This window comes from Phyllostomus hastatus, unplaced genomic scaffold (genome assembly GCF_019186645.2).
Source record: "Phyllostomus hastatus isolate PE091 unplaced genomic scaffold, TTU_PhHast_1.1 phas_contig_524, whole genome shotgun sequence".
Lineage (NCBI taxonomy): Eukaryota > Metazoa > Chordata > Mammalia > Chiroptera > Phyllostomidae > Phyllostomus > Phyllostomus hastatus.
Genome location: NW_025333900.1, coordinates 390,825 through 403,536, shown reverse-complemented (window position 1 = coordinate 403,536; position 12,712 = coordinate 390,825). Strand labels below are relative to the sequence as shown.

Here is a 12,712-nt window from a genome sequence, read left to right as displayed (position 1 = left end):
TCATATAACAAATTGTTTACTTGGACATACTAAAGCTTGCAATAACAGAACACCTCATGGCTAGGGAAAACAGGAGAGAGCCTTTGCCAGGCAGTCTGCACAACTTTATTATTAAACTCTTTTTGTTCCATGGAACTTCATTCCTTGGTCCAGCTGGATACATATAAATAGTAGAAATGTAAACCTTTGCCCATTTATGAAGATAAATAAACATTAACCTTTATTGTGTGTTTCTAATTTTTCACATATTTTCACCCCTAAATTAATTCTCTCAAATCCTGCATTTAAAGCAAATACTAAATTCTAAAGCAGAGCCTCACAGTTGCTTGTCATATAGCATATGATTTCATCTGTTATGTTGTTTAGTTCTTTGGGGGCAGGTAGTAATGAAGTATTCCAAAGTTACAATAACGCTATTATATCTGTACATGTGTAACATCAAAAAGTTCACAGTTTTTCAAAAATCAAGTTAAGGTATTGCCCACAATCACATTTGCAGGGATCTACTAGTTTCTTAGTAGCACATTAGTAACACATTAGTATTCTTTCATAGTAATCAAGGACTGAGAGGGGCCTGAGACACTCAGTTTTAGCACTTCACCCCAAAGAGTATGGGACGGAAGGCAGAAGGCAGTGGGAAGTGGGGTGAGGGAAGGAAGAGGGAAGGAAGGTGGTGGGTTTTTCAAAGGTCTGTAACAATGACACACATAAACTTGGCTAAATGAAAAGAGTCGGCAAGACCTTGCAAAGTCTTCACAGTGAGGCAATCCATCCTGTCATGCACAAAAGAGATATCCAGAGGAATCATTTCTAATCTCTGTTGTTTAGAGCCACACCCAACCCCAGGTGGCTCCACATTGAGTTAGAATAAGAAATAAGTCAGGGAGGAACCAAATCAGAAGTAATTTGGAAATCATGAGTCAACAAGCCTTTTTAGTAAACACTGCCTCAAATATTTTAGGCAGTAAACACAGCAACAAATATTTTAAAGCAATGCCTTTAACAACTCTTTCAGAAAACAAAGTTTACTCCTAAAACACTGTTACACTGTTGCTAAAAGTGGGGAAGTGGTGTTGGGTGGCCTTTACAAGGTCTCTTGTGCCAAAATATTAGTGGAAGCAAAAAGCATTGAAAGTTCCACAGCACCCGAAGAGGCAAGCACTAAGACTGTTCTTGGAGCTTATTTCTAATAATAGGCTTTCATTCAGACCAAGATCGTGACTAGCTCAACAGATAAAAGAAAACTACTGCCTAGACTGAAAAGTGTTCTTTCCCCTGAAACTCACTTATGTTTTCCATGTGGACATCAATGAAGGCTGGGTGCATGGACAAAACATAGGGCTTTGAGAAGACATAAGGCAAAATTCAGTTACCTACATGGGTACAGGGGTGATACAAGTTGAAGAAAAAATGCCCTTCTATAATTTGCTTAAAATTTCATTGTGGAGAAGGAAGCTTTCACAGATAAAACTACTGAACCCAATGGAAAGGGGATAAGTCTGAGCATCCAAGCTTGTTTTTTAAGGGAGGTCTGATTGATTTAAGGGAGGTCAGATTTAGGAAGCACTGTAGTCATAGGGGATGAGAGACGTCGAGAGTGGCTGGAGGAATATCAACAATGAAGATATTTTTAAGGAAATAGTTAATGAAGGAGATGGAGTTCAAACTAGGGGGAAGATGGCATATAGGCAAGCAGATGCTGAAAGAAGGGCAGTCTAGGCAAGAAAGATCACATACAGGCCTCAAAGTACGAGTGAGTAAGGGGGATGGTGTGATCGTATGCCCACTATTAACTTTAATCACAACTCAAGAACAATACCTGTTCCTCAGTTAGATTTAGCCACACTAGGGTTAAGACACAACCTTCCTGAACCAACAAACGGGACTCAGACAACAGAGGCACCCAGAGGAAGCATGGGCAGTGTGGCACACCACATCTCAGAAGCCAGAAAGCCTGCGTTCACATACCAGGCCTGCCATTCACCTGCCTGTAACTGTGCCAGTTGTAGAACCTGTCCAAGTCCCAGTTGTTACATGTAAAACTAGAATACTACAGCCTACCCAAGAGGGTTGTTATAGTAAATGAACATTAAGTGAAATAACATTTGTGAATATCTAACAAAGGACCTGGCACCAGGAAGGGTTTTGGTCCGGGCTGAATGAGCCAGGGGCCAGTTGGCTTGAAGCAGAAAACTCTCAAGGGCTCGCCTTTGTTCTGGGAGGTTTCAGGAGACCTATAGAATTAAAAAGTTGCTGCCTCAAATTATTTTTTGAAATAACTTTCATATATATTGACTTTTTAGAAACTGGTATCAAACTAAAAATGGTAAAATAGGGCCCGAGAATGGGTATTTCTAGATTGTTTCTCTGTAGATATAGAAGGATCTATTCTTTAGTCTGAACTCAGGGATGGATATGTGTTGTACCACTCTAGAGTTGAGTCAGCAAACTTTCTTCTGTGGAGGGGCAGATAATACATTTTTTGGCTTTACAGTCCACCATCTCTGGCACAACCCACACAAGTCTGACACTATAGGCCAAAAGACAATGGGTAAATGAATGGGTGCCTGTGTCATAACAAAACTTTATAAACACTGAAATTTAAATTTCACATAATTTTCACATCTCAAAAGTATTACACTTCTTTTGATTTTTTCTGGCCACTTAAAAATGTAAGAGCTATTCTTAGCTCATAGGTTGTATAAAAAATAGTGCCTGCAAGCACAAAAACTTTTTAACTGACCCCTGTGCAAGAGTCAAAACTGGTACCTGGCCTCTTTGAATTTACATTTATCCTCTTATTCATTCAGCAAGCATTTAAGCACCTCTAAGGTATAAGGCTGCAGGGTATACTGTGTTGAACAGCACTCCATCCCTTTGGGGCTCACCTTGAAGCTGAGGAAACAGACACCAACAACTCATTCTGATACAACATGGGAGAGCCTGACAATAGGGCCATATGTGTGTAGTAATGGGAAGGAGGAATTAGTTCTGGGAGGGCAAGGTGGGCAGGGTGGGGTTGTTTGACGAGGAAGCACAAACGAGTCAGTGTTGGGGCTCAGCTCAATAGCAGAGGAGTGAAGGGAGGGCATCCTCAGCAGAAGGACCCATCTGTGCAAAGTCAGGGCAGTATTCGCGTATCTTGGATTCGGTGAGTCGTCCCCCACCTCTTCTCCACGTGACAAGAGTGTGGGATGTGGAGTTGGGATATGGTGGGAGATAAGGACAGAAAAATAGGGCGGGCTCAGATTATAGTCCACACTAAAGTGTGCAGATTTTGTATTTTAAGGCATTGAAGTATCCCCTAGAGGTTTTTAAACATAGTGGTGATGTGATCAGCTCTGTACTCTAGAAATTAAACAGGTAGCAATGTGGGAGCAGGGAGAAATTTCAGGAGGGACAACTACAAAGAATACCTGGTCCCAAGCAAGCAAGAGCTACAGGGAACTAACTGACTGAAAGCAGTGATTGTTGTCCTGATCTCCCTGGGGGAGTGGGGGGTGGTTCCTGTCCAGGGTGCCCACACTCAGATCAATGGCTTCATCCTCTTTATGGGGGGCTAAACTAGATGACTTCTGAGGTTGCTTCCTGCCCTTACATGCTCTGACATTGCCCTTTACTTTTAAAGAACAGCCACATGGGTTCCTCCCAGGCTGTGGACAAGAAGAATCTCATCCCTCTAGCATCATCTTGATTTTTTGCAGTATCCATGCTTGTGCCCAGTGGCAGTTAGAAAACCATTTGGACAGTATTTGATGGCATTGTCCTTGCTTGCTCCTGCTTACATGAGCCTCTTGGGAGAGAGAGCCCTTGGCAGACAAGCAGGAAGGTGGCAAGGCTGATAGGCCGATAGAGTGCTAGTGAGCACAGATAGGGGCTGGGCACATTTTAACCCATGGGAGTACTGGGGAGACTCCGTAAATCAATCAGCAGCAATGATATTGCTTGGTTTAAACAGTATTTTTGCATCCAAAATCTCAGGTAATCAATGGGGAGAAGGCTGTTTCTCTATTCAATGACAGAATTTGTGTTTCCCCAAAGGGTTTTGATGGAAAAATTCTAGATGACACTAAAGGAAAAACTACTAGCATTGTGTGAACTGCATGAAGACCAGAGCTCAATGTTTTAACCAATAGTCTGCTGTCCTTAAGTGTTTAATCAAAGGATAAAAATGGAACAGATCACCTCATTCCCTGCTCAAAGGCTCCAGTGACTTTCTGTCGCACTCCAGAGAAAATTCAAACTGCTACCGCCTATGTCTCTGAGCTTGCCCTCTCCATGAGGCCCCTCAGTTCCCCCCTCAGGGCACCTGGACTGCTTGCTGTTCTTAAACCCACCAAACTCTTTCTTCCTCAAGCCTTATCCATGGGATACTTCTTCTGTCTAGAAAGTTCTTCTCCCAGATTGCTGAGTGGATCCATCATGTTATTCAGATTTCTGCTTTAATATTACCTCCTTAGAGGAACTTACCTGACCACTCTCTCTAAAATAAGACACCCTGAGTGTGTGGAGGTAGAAGAGGGTATAGGGTGGATAAATGGTAATGGGGAAAATACAATAAAAAATGAACTACTAAAAAATAAGAAACAAAATAAAATAAGATACCTCTTCCCCTCAATTCTGGTGTTTTTCTCCAGCAATTTTTCCTGCTTAACTTTTCTTCATTTATTACTCCAAAATCATATTATTTATTCATTTAATTATTGTCCTCCACTCCCAGTAGACTGTAAGCTCAAAGAGGGTAAGAACTTGTCTGGGCTGCTGTGTATTCTCCCCACCTAGAACAGTACCTGGCACATGGTAGGTGCTCAATTGATATTCATCAAATTAGAAGGCTGCCCTGCGAAAGAATGGCATACAAATAAGGGGATTCCTACCCCCTTTTCTTGAATGTTTACTATACATACCAATAACAGTCTAAAGGTGATAATATCCTAATTTTTAAAATTATTAAATATTAATACCATTTATATACTTAACAATGTTATATGATATTTCAATAAAGTAATATAAAATAAATTTAACATCATAATAATTAATAATAGTAATAATAATAAACAACCACTTATTAAGGTCTTACTGTGTGCTAAGAACTATTAACTTCTATCCCCATTATCTCATTTAATCCTCATTATGACCCTAGCAGGTACATATTATTAGTTTCTCAATTTTATACTTCAGGACATCAAAATCAGGAAGTTAAAAAAAATATTGACATTCTAACACAGGTTTACCGGCCTCCAACACCATTGTGATTTTCTTTATATAACTAACAACATAATGAACCAAACCACCTTGAAATGAACTTCAGGAAGATTTTAAGTGTCTTACTGTACAGTACAGAAACAGGGAAGCAGGAGGGCCACTTGGCATGAATTAAGCTTTCTAACTAGAGAATGAAATGACAAAAAGTCTAGGCATATGCTTTGGGAAACTGTTCAAAAACAATAAAATGGGGTAAGATAGTGTTCACTACTCAATGGTATTCATCAAACAAAACAGAAGGAGGGTTCAACTTGGCTGTTTAGGAAGCCAATGGAATGTTATCTAGATCTCTTGGAAGCCACAAGACTCATCTTACAGATGGAAAGGTCTTTGACTAATCCAGGCCGACATGGAAAACAATTTCCTGCAAAATAACGACTCTCCCATAAGTCTGTGGGACTGTTCAGAAGATCCGTGCAGTGCAATATGCTGCATGCTTAAATTGTTTTCAGAAAGACCTTGAAAAATCACTCAGGCTCATTTTCACTCAAAGGCTAAATGAGGAAAAGCAAGGCCTAGTGGATGCCAGAACCAGTGTGTCAAGGTCATTGTGACTGCCGGGAGGTCATGTCCAGGGAATGGGTGCCACATTAAATTTTTAGCTAAACTGTGAGCCCTGGACCTGGAAACCACTTTTGTAGGGCAGCTGTTCTTCTGTTCTTTTTGCTTAGATCGTAAAAGTAGTTTTAATCCATTGAGAATTTCAGAGGGGTAAGGGGGAACAAATCAAACAGATTCTAGTCCAATTTGGCCAGGAAAAAAATAAAGGCTGATTTTTCCATCCAAGTCGTGTAGTCTGGTTGGAGTCTATCCCACTCAGGGACAGCCTGTTGTCTGCACTTACCAAGTCTGAATCCTGAGGCCCACTAAAAAGGAATTTTCCCTCTCCTTTCTATCCTTCAGAAAAGTTTCTGAAGGTGACTATTTCTGTCCTCCCCGGGTAACCTCTTTCTCTACAGAAATCATGAAGCTGAAGCAAATGTTCTGTTCTTCACTGCAGATAGCCTGGTCTTTTTAATGAGGCTCATCAAACAGTAGGCATTTTTTTTTGTTCCCTATATAATAAGCGTTGTTGGGTTCATGGGTCTTCTTCAGGAGAGAGGTCAGAAGGAAAAACGGCAGTGTTCAAAGCTGGAGCTAGAAATGCCAACCATCAAAGAACACAGTACTCTGTAGACAGCGTTGATGTATAGGGCGTGCACTGGCCAGCCCCATTGGCGGGGTCACATCTAACCTTTATCCTCAGCAAAGCCAGAGAAGGTCACTGAATGTGGCTGACAGTCAAATCTGTGAGGCCTTGTGAGAAGCTGGCCAGAGAAATCCTGGTGCTTGGCCTAGGAAGTTCCTTTTCACTGAGGGGGAATTGTATTCTGCCTCCTTGCAGACTGACATCGCAAGTACTTTGAACACTGAAAAGAACAACAACAACAAAAGCGCGCGCACACACACACACACACACACACACACACACACACACACACACAAAGGGAGGGAGGGAGGAGAGAAGTAGAGCCAGGGAGATATCAGCAGGGGTAGTTAGTAAAAAGAGGCCAGAGACAGAAAACCTTTTGTTCCCCAGGATTCGTTTCATGTAGAGATTGTGAGGTGAATGGCTTTGAAATGAAATGGGTTTATGAAGGAGTTGCTAGGTCACAGGAAGCAGGACTGTCAGACTGCTTTGTGAATTCGATTTCTTTAAGTCTTAGGTTAATCTTTAAAAAGAATTTATCTCTTTTTCCCGTTCCTTTGTAGGGGTGATGGAAAGGATAGAGTAAAATTGGGAACGGTTCCCACTTTGTTTTATTTTCTACCCTTTTTGATAATGCAAAAAGAAATGATTATAGTACGTGTTCTTTGTCAGAAATTTTCGTATGTTAAGAAGTGGGTGGGGCATCACATTACCTTGGCCCATTAGCCAATGACGCGAAGGTATGCAAATAAAGCCTGTGATAGGCCCGCCTCAATCAAAACAGTGAGCTCAGAAGCTTTAGAGCTTTTTCTGAGTCAGAGCTCCCGGCTGCGAATGACAAACCTGCCCCAGCCCGGACCGTTCTCACTTTCATTTAGTACTACACTCGATGGAGGGGCAGACGAGCCTGTACTCAATGCAGTCTAACTAGTGTGTTAGAAAAACGGCTCACTTCACAGCTGACGAGATGAAGTATAAGGTAAGAGAGTGTCTTTTACATAAGTCTTCGTTTGTGTGTGTGTGTGTGTGTGTGTGTGTGTGTGTGGTTCCTGCTGTGACAACTCCTCTGGAGGGACCCCTTGTGTGATCAAGTTTTGAGTTGAGTCTCAGTCACCGAGACTGGCGCACAAGGAAGCAGGCAGAGACCCAGTCTCTAAACCCACTCCCCGAGTTCACAGTACACCCGAGTCCGTCTCCTCTGAAAGTTTTGGAGAATTAGTCTTAGAGGCGGTCTGTAGCCCCTACTGTAGATTGCAGGGTGTCTGACTTCTACTGGAGCACGTATTAGCTCAAGTCTCCTCGGCTCCCCCAGGCCTGGCCTCCACTGTCTCCCGGAGCTGTAATGAGAGAGGAATCAGAACTGCAGAGTCTCCCAGACTGGCTCATACAGCAGTCTTCAGCCTTTGCTTTAAGCGTTTAGTCTGGGGTGCAGTTTGCCATGTGTACTTTTGGTGGGAGAAATTAAAAGCCCCAGGTACCATTCATTATACAACTGGTGATGGAGAATGTTGATACCCGTAAATGACGTTGGTTGTAAGAATAAATGAATATTTGCCATTTTTTGAAAACACTTCTATTGGCATTTGAATAGACGGAGAATCTGAAGCTTCATTCAGGCCAGTTTATTGTCCCTAAAGTTTGCAGAGTGCCATAATACTTTGGCAGCATTTTCTCCCATGCATTTTACACCACTGTTTGTGTGTTTATTCTAGACAAAAAGGGGTTATAACTTGTTCAGCATATTCCATTTTAAGTCACCCCCATGTAGGAGGCAAGCAGCTACCAGGCACACTGGACAGAAGTAGATTGCAATGAGCAGGACGTGACTTTTCCTTGGAGGATGAATATTTTCATTCTAGAATATTTACCACTCCTAGTGCTTTTATACAAAAGTGTATCATTAAAAGAAATTCTGGCAAGGTGACTATGCTTTTAGATTGACAATTTGTATTACCTGTCTGATCTTCAAGATTGTGCTGGCCGGGAGCTACTTTGCTCTCTGAATTATCTAGCTTCTGGCCCATCCTTTTTTAATGTGATGTTGTAAATACTCTGTAGCCACCATATCACCACAGGGATAAATCTTTTGTTCAAAAGTTATAAATCTTATTCAAAGCTTCAAATCTGAATGTTGAAAGCCTTTTATTTCTAAAGTATGAATTAGAGTTTTTCTTGAAAAGGTCACAACTATCTGAAGACACAGGCATCAGTTATCACTCTGCTATCAGCTTTCCATTATCTGCCTCAATAGGAAAGATCAGAGGAATGGGTAATCTTGAAGATCACGATATTTGACTTGAAGACGCAACTAAAAACAAATCCTTCTGTAATGGCAGGAAGGTTCTTTTTTCAGCCCATATAGCCACTGTTTCCTTATGCAGAGCAGTGATAGGACTAGATATTGCTCACCCCGCAGTGAGTCTTTGCCTCTCCTAACCCATTGCTGAATTCCTTTAGTTCATAAAAACTGACCAGCAGAAAGAAAATATGCTCATACATTTATTGTTGGAAAGTGTAAATGGATGAAATTAACAGTGAGTGCTCCGAACTAGAAAGTGACAAAGTTTAAAGTCATTTATTCAGTGACCTCATCATGTTTCATTTTACTCTTATGGAAAGAAAACATCAGGGCAACAGATGATGTAAATTATGACTGGCATTCATGGAGAAAACCTGCCTCTGTGCTAGATCTTACTAGTATTGAATACTCTGCCAAGTGATGTGAATACGTGATTCTTACTAGCTTGTGGACACCTTTACCAGAAAAAAACTACTGACTTCTCTGACTGACCAAATGACAGATTGACACCTTGTAACTATAAAATGAACCAATGGCTGAATCAGTCTACTCTCCCTTTCTTACAAAGCCTGTTTTCTCTCTGGTAAATGAGAGACAACTTTAAGGAGAGGATTTTGTAAGCAAGAGATGACACAAGGTAGAGATGTGATAAATAACATTTCTTAAGACTTATAGTAACAATACAGCATTTTCATTTTAATTCTCCCTACAACTCTATGAGGTGGGTATGATTATACACATTTTCAAATGTGGAAATCCAAAGCCACACAACTAAAAAGTGGTGGAGCTGGGATATGAACCGATATTATCTGGTCCCAGAACTTGTGACTTTAATTACAGAAAAAGAAAGAACCATCTGTGACCTCTCTAAAATGTCCTGTGTGACTGGTGTTTTCTACTTCCAGGAAATTTGAGACTATTGCATTGCACGCAGTCCTGCAGGATAGAGTTGTTGTTGTTGTTGTTTTAGGCAGTAACTCTACAAAGCACAGTGAAATGCATGTTTCACAGTTATTTGTTTAATTTGAGCCACTTAGGTAGTAGGGCCAAATTATTATTGGATTGTAAAATCTTGGAGTTAGGAATCATATTTTAAACACTGTGTTGCACTATATACTCTAAATTTAGCACAGTCCGACTTAAAAAATGTTCACTGAAAGATTTGTAATCCAGCCACTATTAGATTTTTTTAAACTAGATTATCTGGTTTGGCTACTTCAGGGATCATAACTGGAGAACACCCAAGCCTGCACTCATTTTGCAGCTCAAGGTCAGCCAACTATGTCTTTACAATAATCTTGAGAATTGTGGAATGAAAGCTATTACTTTGGTAAACATTTTTGGGTAGCGCCCACCTAGTCTATTTTTATTTCATTGTACATATATTTTTTATTTCTTCATAGGAAGGGTGCAGTCACTCTCATGTGCTTAATATTTCATTTCTCTTAAAAGTATTCAGTCTGAGGTTATGTGATAATACATTTTGTGTGTGTGGGGGGGGTGTTATTTATTAAGAGTTTCGACAAACTTCTCTGAATATACAGAACATGTCCTGAAGTGGGGGGAAGAGGCTGAGGCTTGCCCAGGGAAGTCTTCCCTCCTGAGGTTATAGGGGCAATTGTGGCTGCTGTCTGCCAGGAGGGTGATTGAAGAGCCACTGCAAAGCTGCGTTTGAGCAGAGGCTGGAGACCCCGCCCATTTTGTGCTGGCCCTGGCCTGGTCAGTGGCTCTCAGCAGGCACTGCCTGTCTGATCTCTAATAGCTAAGCAGCTTTTGGGGTTTGCCAAATTTTGCCAAATTTCTGAACCCCATGGGCCCCCATTAAAATTTTAAATTATTTCTCTAATTAACCATTCAACAAATTTATTCTTAAATGCTTGGACTGGTGAAAAATTACAGATGGAATTTACAAGTCAGAAAACTACATCCTGAAATTCAGATTTCTATGTTCTGGCTGACTGTGAGCAAGGTAGGTTGGAGAAACAAGAGAGTCTGTACCATTAAGAGCTTTTGAGGGGATTTTGAAAATATTTTAAGTTTCTCAAGCTGGCTTGAGAAAAAAATAAATGAGGGTCTTCAATTTAGTCTATGGTCGTTTATGGCCTATATGATTCCCAATTATTTCCTTGCATTGACATTTTGGTTTTAAATTCTTGATTTTCTTCTAGATGATTTGTTGCATCCAATCCAAATTAGAAACTCCTGCCCCCACTTTTAAATGTTATGTGAGATCTATAAATTTAGAAGCAACAAAAAATGCTTTGAAAAATCCTTGCTTAATTACTTGTTTTATATTATTTATTTATTGAGCAAATGCACTTTTGTAGCTACATGACTTACCTACACAGAGATGAAAGACTTTGTAGGGCTGAAGATGTTCTGATAACACCACACACAAAGCAAGTTGCACAGTGTGGGACATACCAAAGATGCCTTTAGCATCCTTTCCTTGCTAGGATATAGATGCATTCTCTTATCAGAATTCATCAGTGGCTTCCTGTCTGTACCCCTCCCCCCAAGACTTCTAAAAACAACTTCCTCTCTACTTTTCAATCCTCTTTTCGAATTCTCTCTCTTTCTTTGTCCTCATCACCTGTTATTTTTTCATTCAAGCATTCCTTATGCTTCTGTAATAGCTGACTTTTGTAGGGCTTGCCTCCCCAGTCCACGTATTCATGATTCCCTCAAAGCACACCCTGTACCTCCACCTCTCTTCTCTCTTTTCCCTCTTGTGTGAGAAATCTTGGCCTTCTGTTGCTCCCTGATTCATTTGCCCCTGTCTCTTTACATCTACATGACTTGGTTAGTCTGTCACTTTCCACATGTCCAATCTCCTCATCCATCCTGTCTATGAAGCCCAAACCTTTGTCTCCTTGACTGTCTTGCTATAATCCCTGCAGTAGGATTTTTCACCTCTGCCCCGCTCTGTCTGCACTACCTAATTTACTTTCAATCAAATTACTGTCTAAATGATATCTGTAACTCACATAAGTTACCCACTGAAGCTGTCTGTTCAGCTTTTTCTTTTTTAACATTCAGTGTTACTTTGTATTAGTTTCAGGTATAGGGGGCTGTCCAGCTTTAAGTAAGCCCCATTGAACACAAGAAATAAATAAAGGTGGCCTTTATTCATATATAGAGATAGACTGCTAAACAGGCCACTGAATAAAAAGTGTGATCTAGGATCCTTTGTCTTGAGGCAGCAGGGTCTTGGTCTAGTGTGGTCTTGTAGTAGAGACAAAGTAGAGTGTGGGCTTTGGGGAAAGATATTACTACTTCTTGTGATTTAATGCTCTGTAACCTTGGGCACATTAAACTCTTTGAGCCTCAGTTTTCTTATCTGAAAATAGGAATAACCATTGCCTCATGCTATTGTTCTAAGGCTCAAACAAGAAAATTTATGAATACAAAGTGCTTAACCTGACTCCTGGTGTATAGTAAGTAGACAATGCCAAGCGCCTCCAGTTCTCCTTGTACAGTAGATGCTCAGTGAATGCTGAAAGGATAGCGTGGATTCAAGACTTGGTGACTGGATTATGTGAAAATCTCAGTTACTAGGTTAAGATGGCTGAATATTGTAGAGTATTCCATGGCTCTGGATGTGTATTATAGAAGTACAAATGCCACACATAGGGAATTACCAGCACATTTTATGCACCCTCTTGCTACTATATTAATGACTTGCTATCCTCACTGCTATTAATAAGACTCGATATTCCTGTGATAACAGAATGTTACTGACAGTACGTACTCAACAAATATTAAATGTTGAGTAACGTAAAATATTTATATAAGCAACTTATATAATTTATATTTATAAAAGTGTCTGAATGCTGTGTCATAAGTGTCTTTCTATAGCATAATAGAAAGAACATGGGCTTAGTTTCAAATACCACTTTGGTTACTTTCTAATAGTATATAGGCAGGCTACTGTAGGCCTCTGTTTCCTCATTGATAAG

At 40.5% G+C, this 12,712-nt stretch overlaps 1 protein-coding gene across 6 annotated transcripts in view; it reads left to right on the top strand.

Annotated features, from left to right (window-relative positions):
- Positions 1-12,712, top strand: part of NEDD9 (neural precursor cell expressed, developmentally down-regulated 9) — a 178,689-nt gene that overhangs the window by 126,760 nt on the left and 39,217 nt on the right. For 2 of the 6 annotated variants that reach the window (XM_045847090.1, XM_045847094.1), the window contains exon 1: positions 7,263-7,433. The exons of 3 other annotated variants lie outside the window; for them this stretch is intronic. In XM_045847090.1, the coding sequence (XP_045703046.1) occupies positions 7,422-7,433 (12 nt within the window). In that variant the 5' untranslated portion in view covers positions 7,263-7,421. Of the gene's footprint in view, positions 1-7,262; positions 7,434-10,652; positions 10,723-12,712 lie in introns of those variants that run through there. One more of the 6 variants, XM_045847089.1, reaches the window with a different exon arrangement.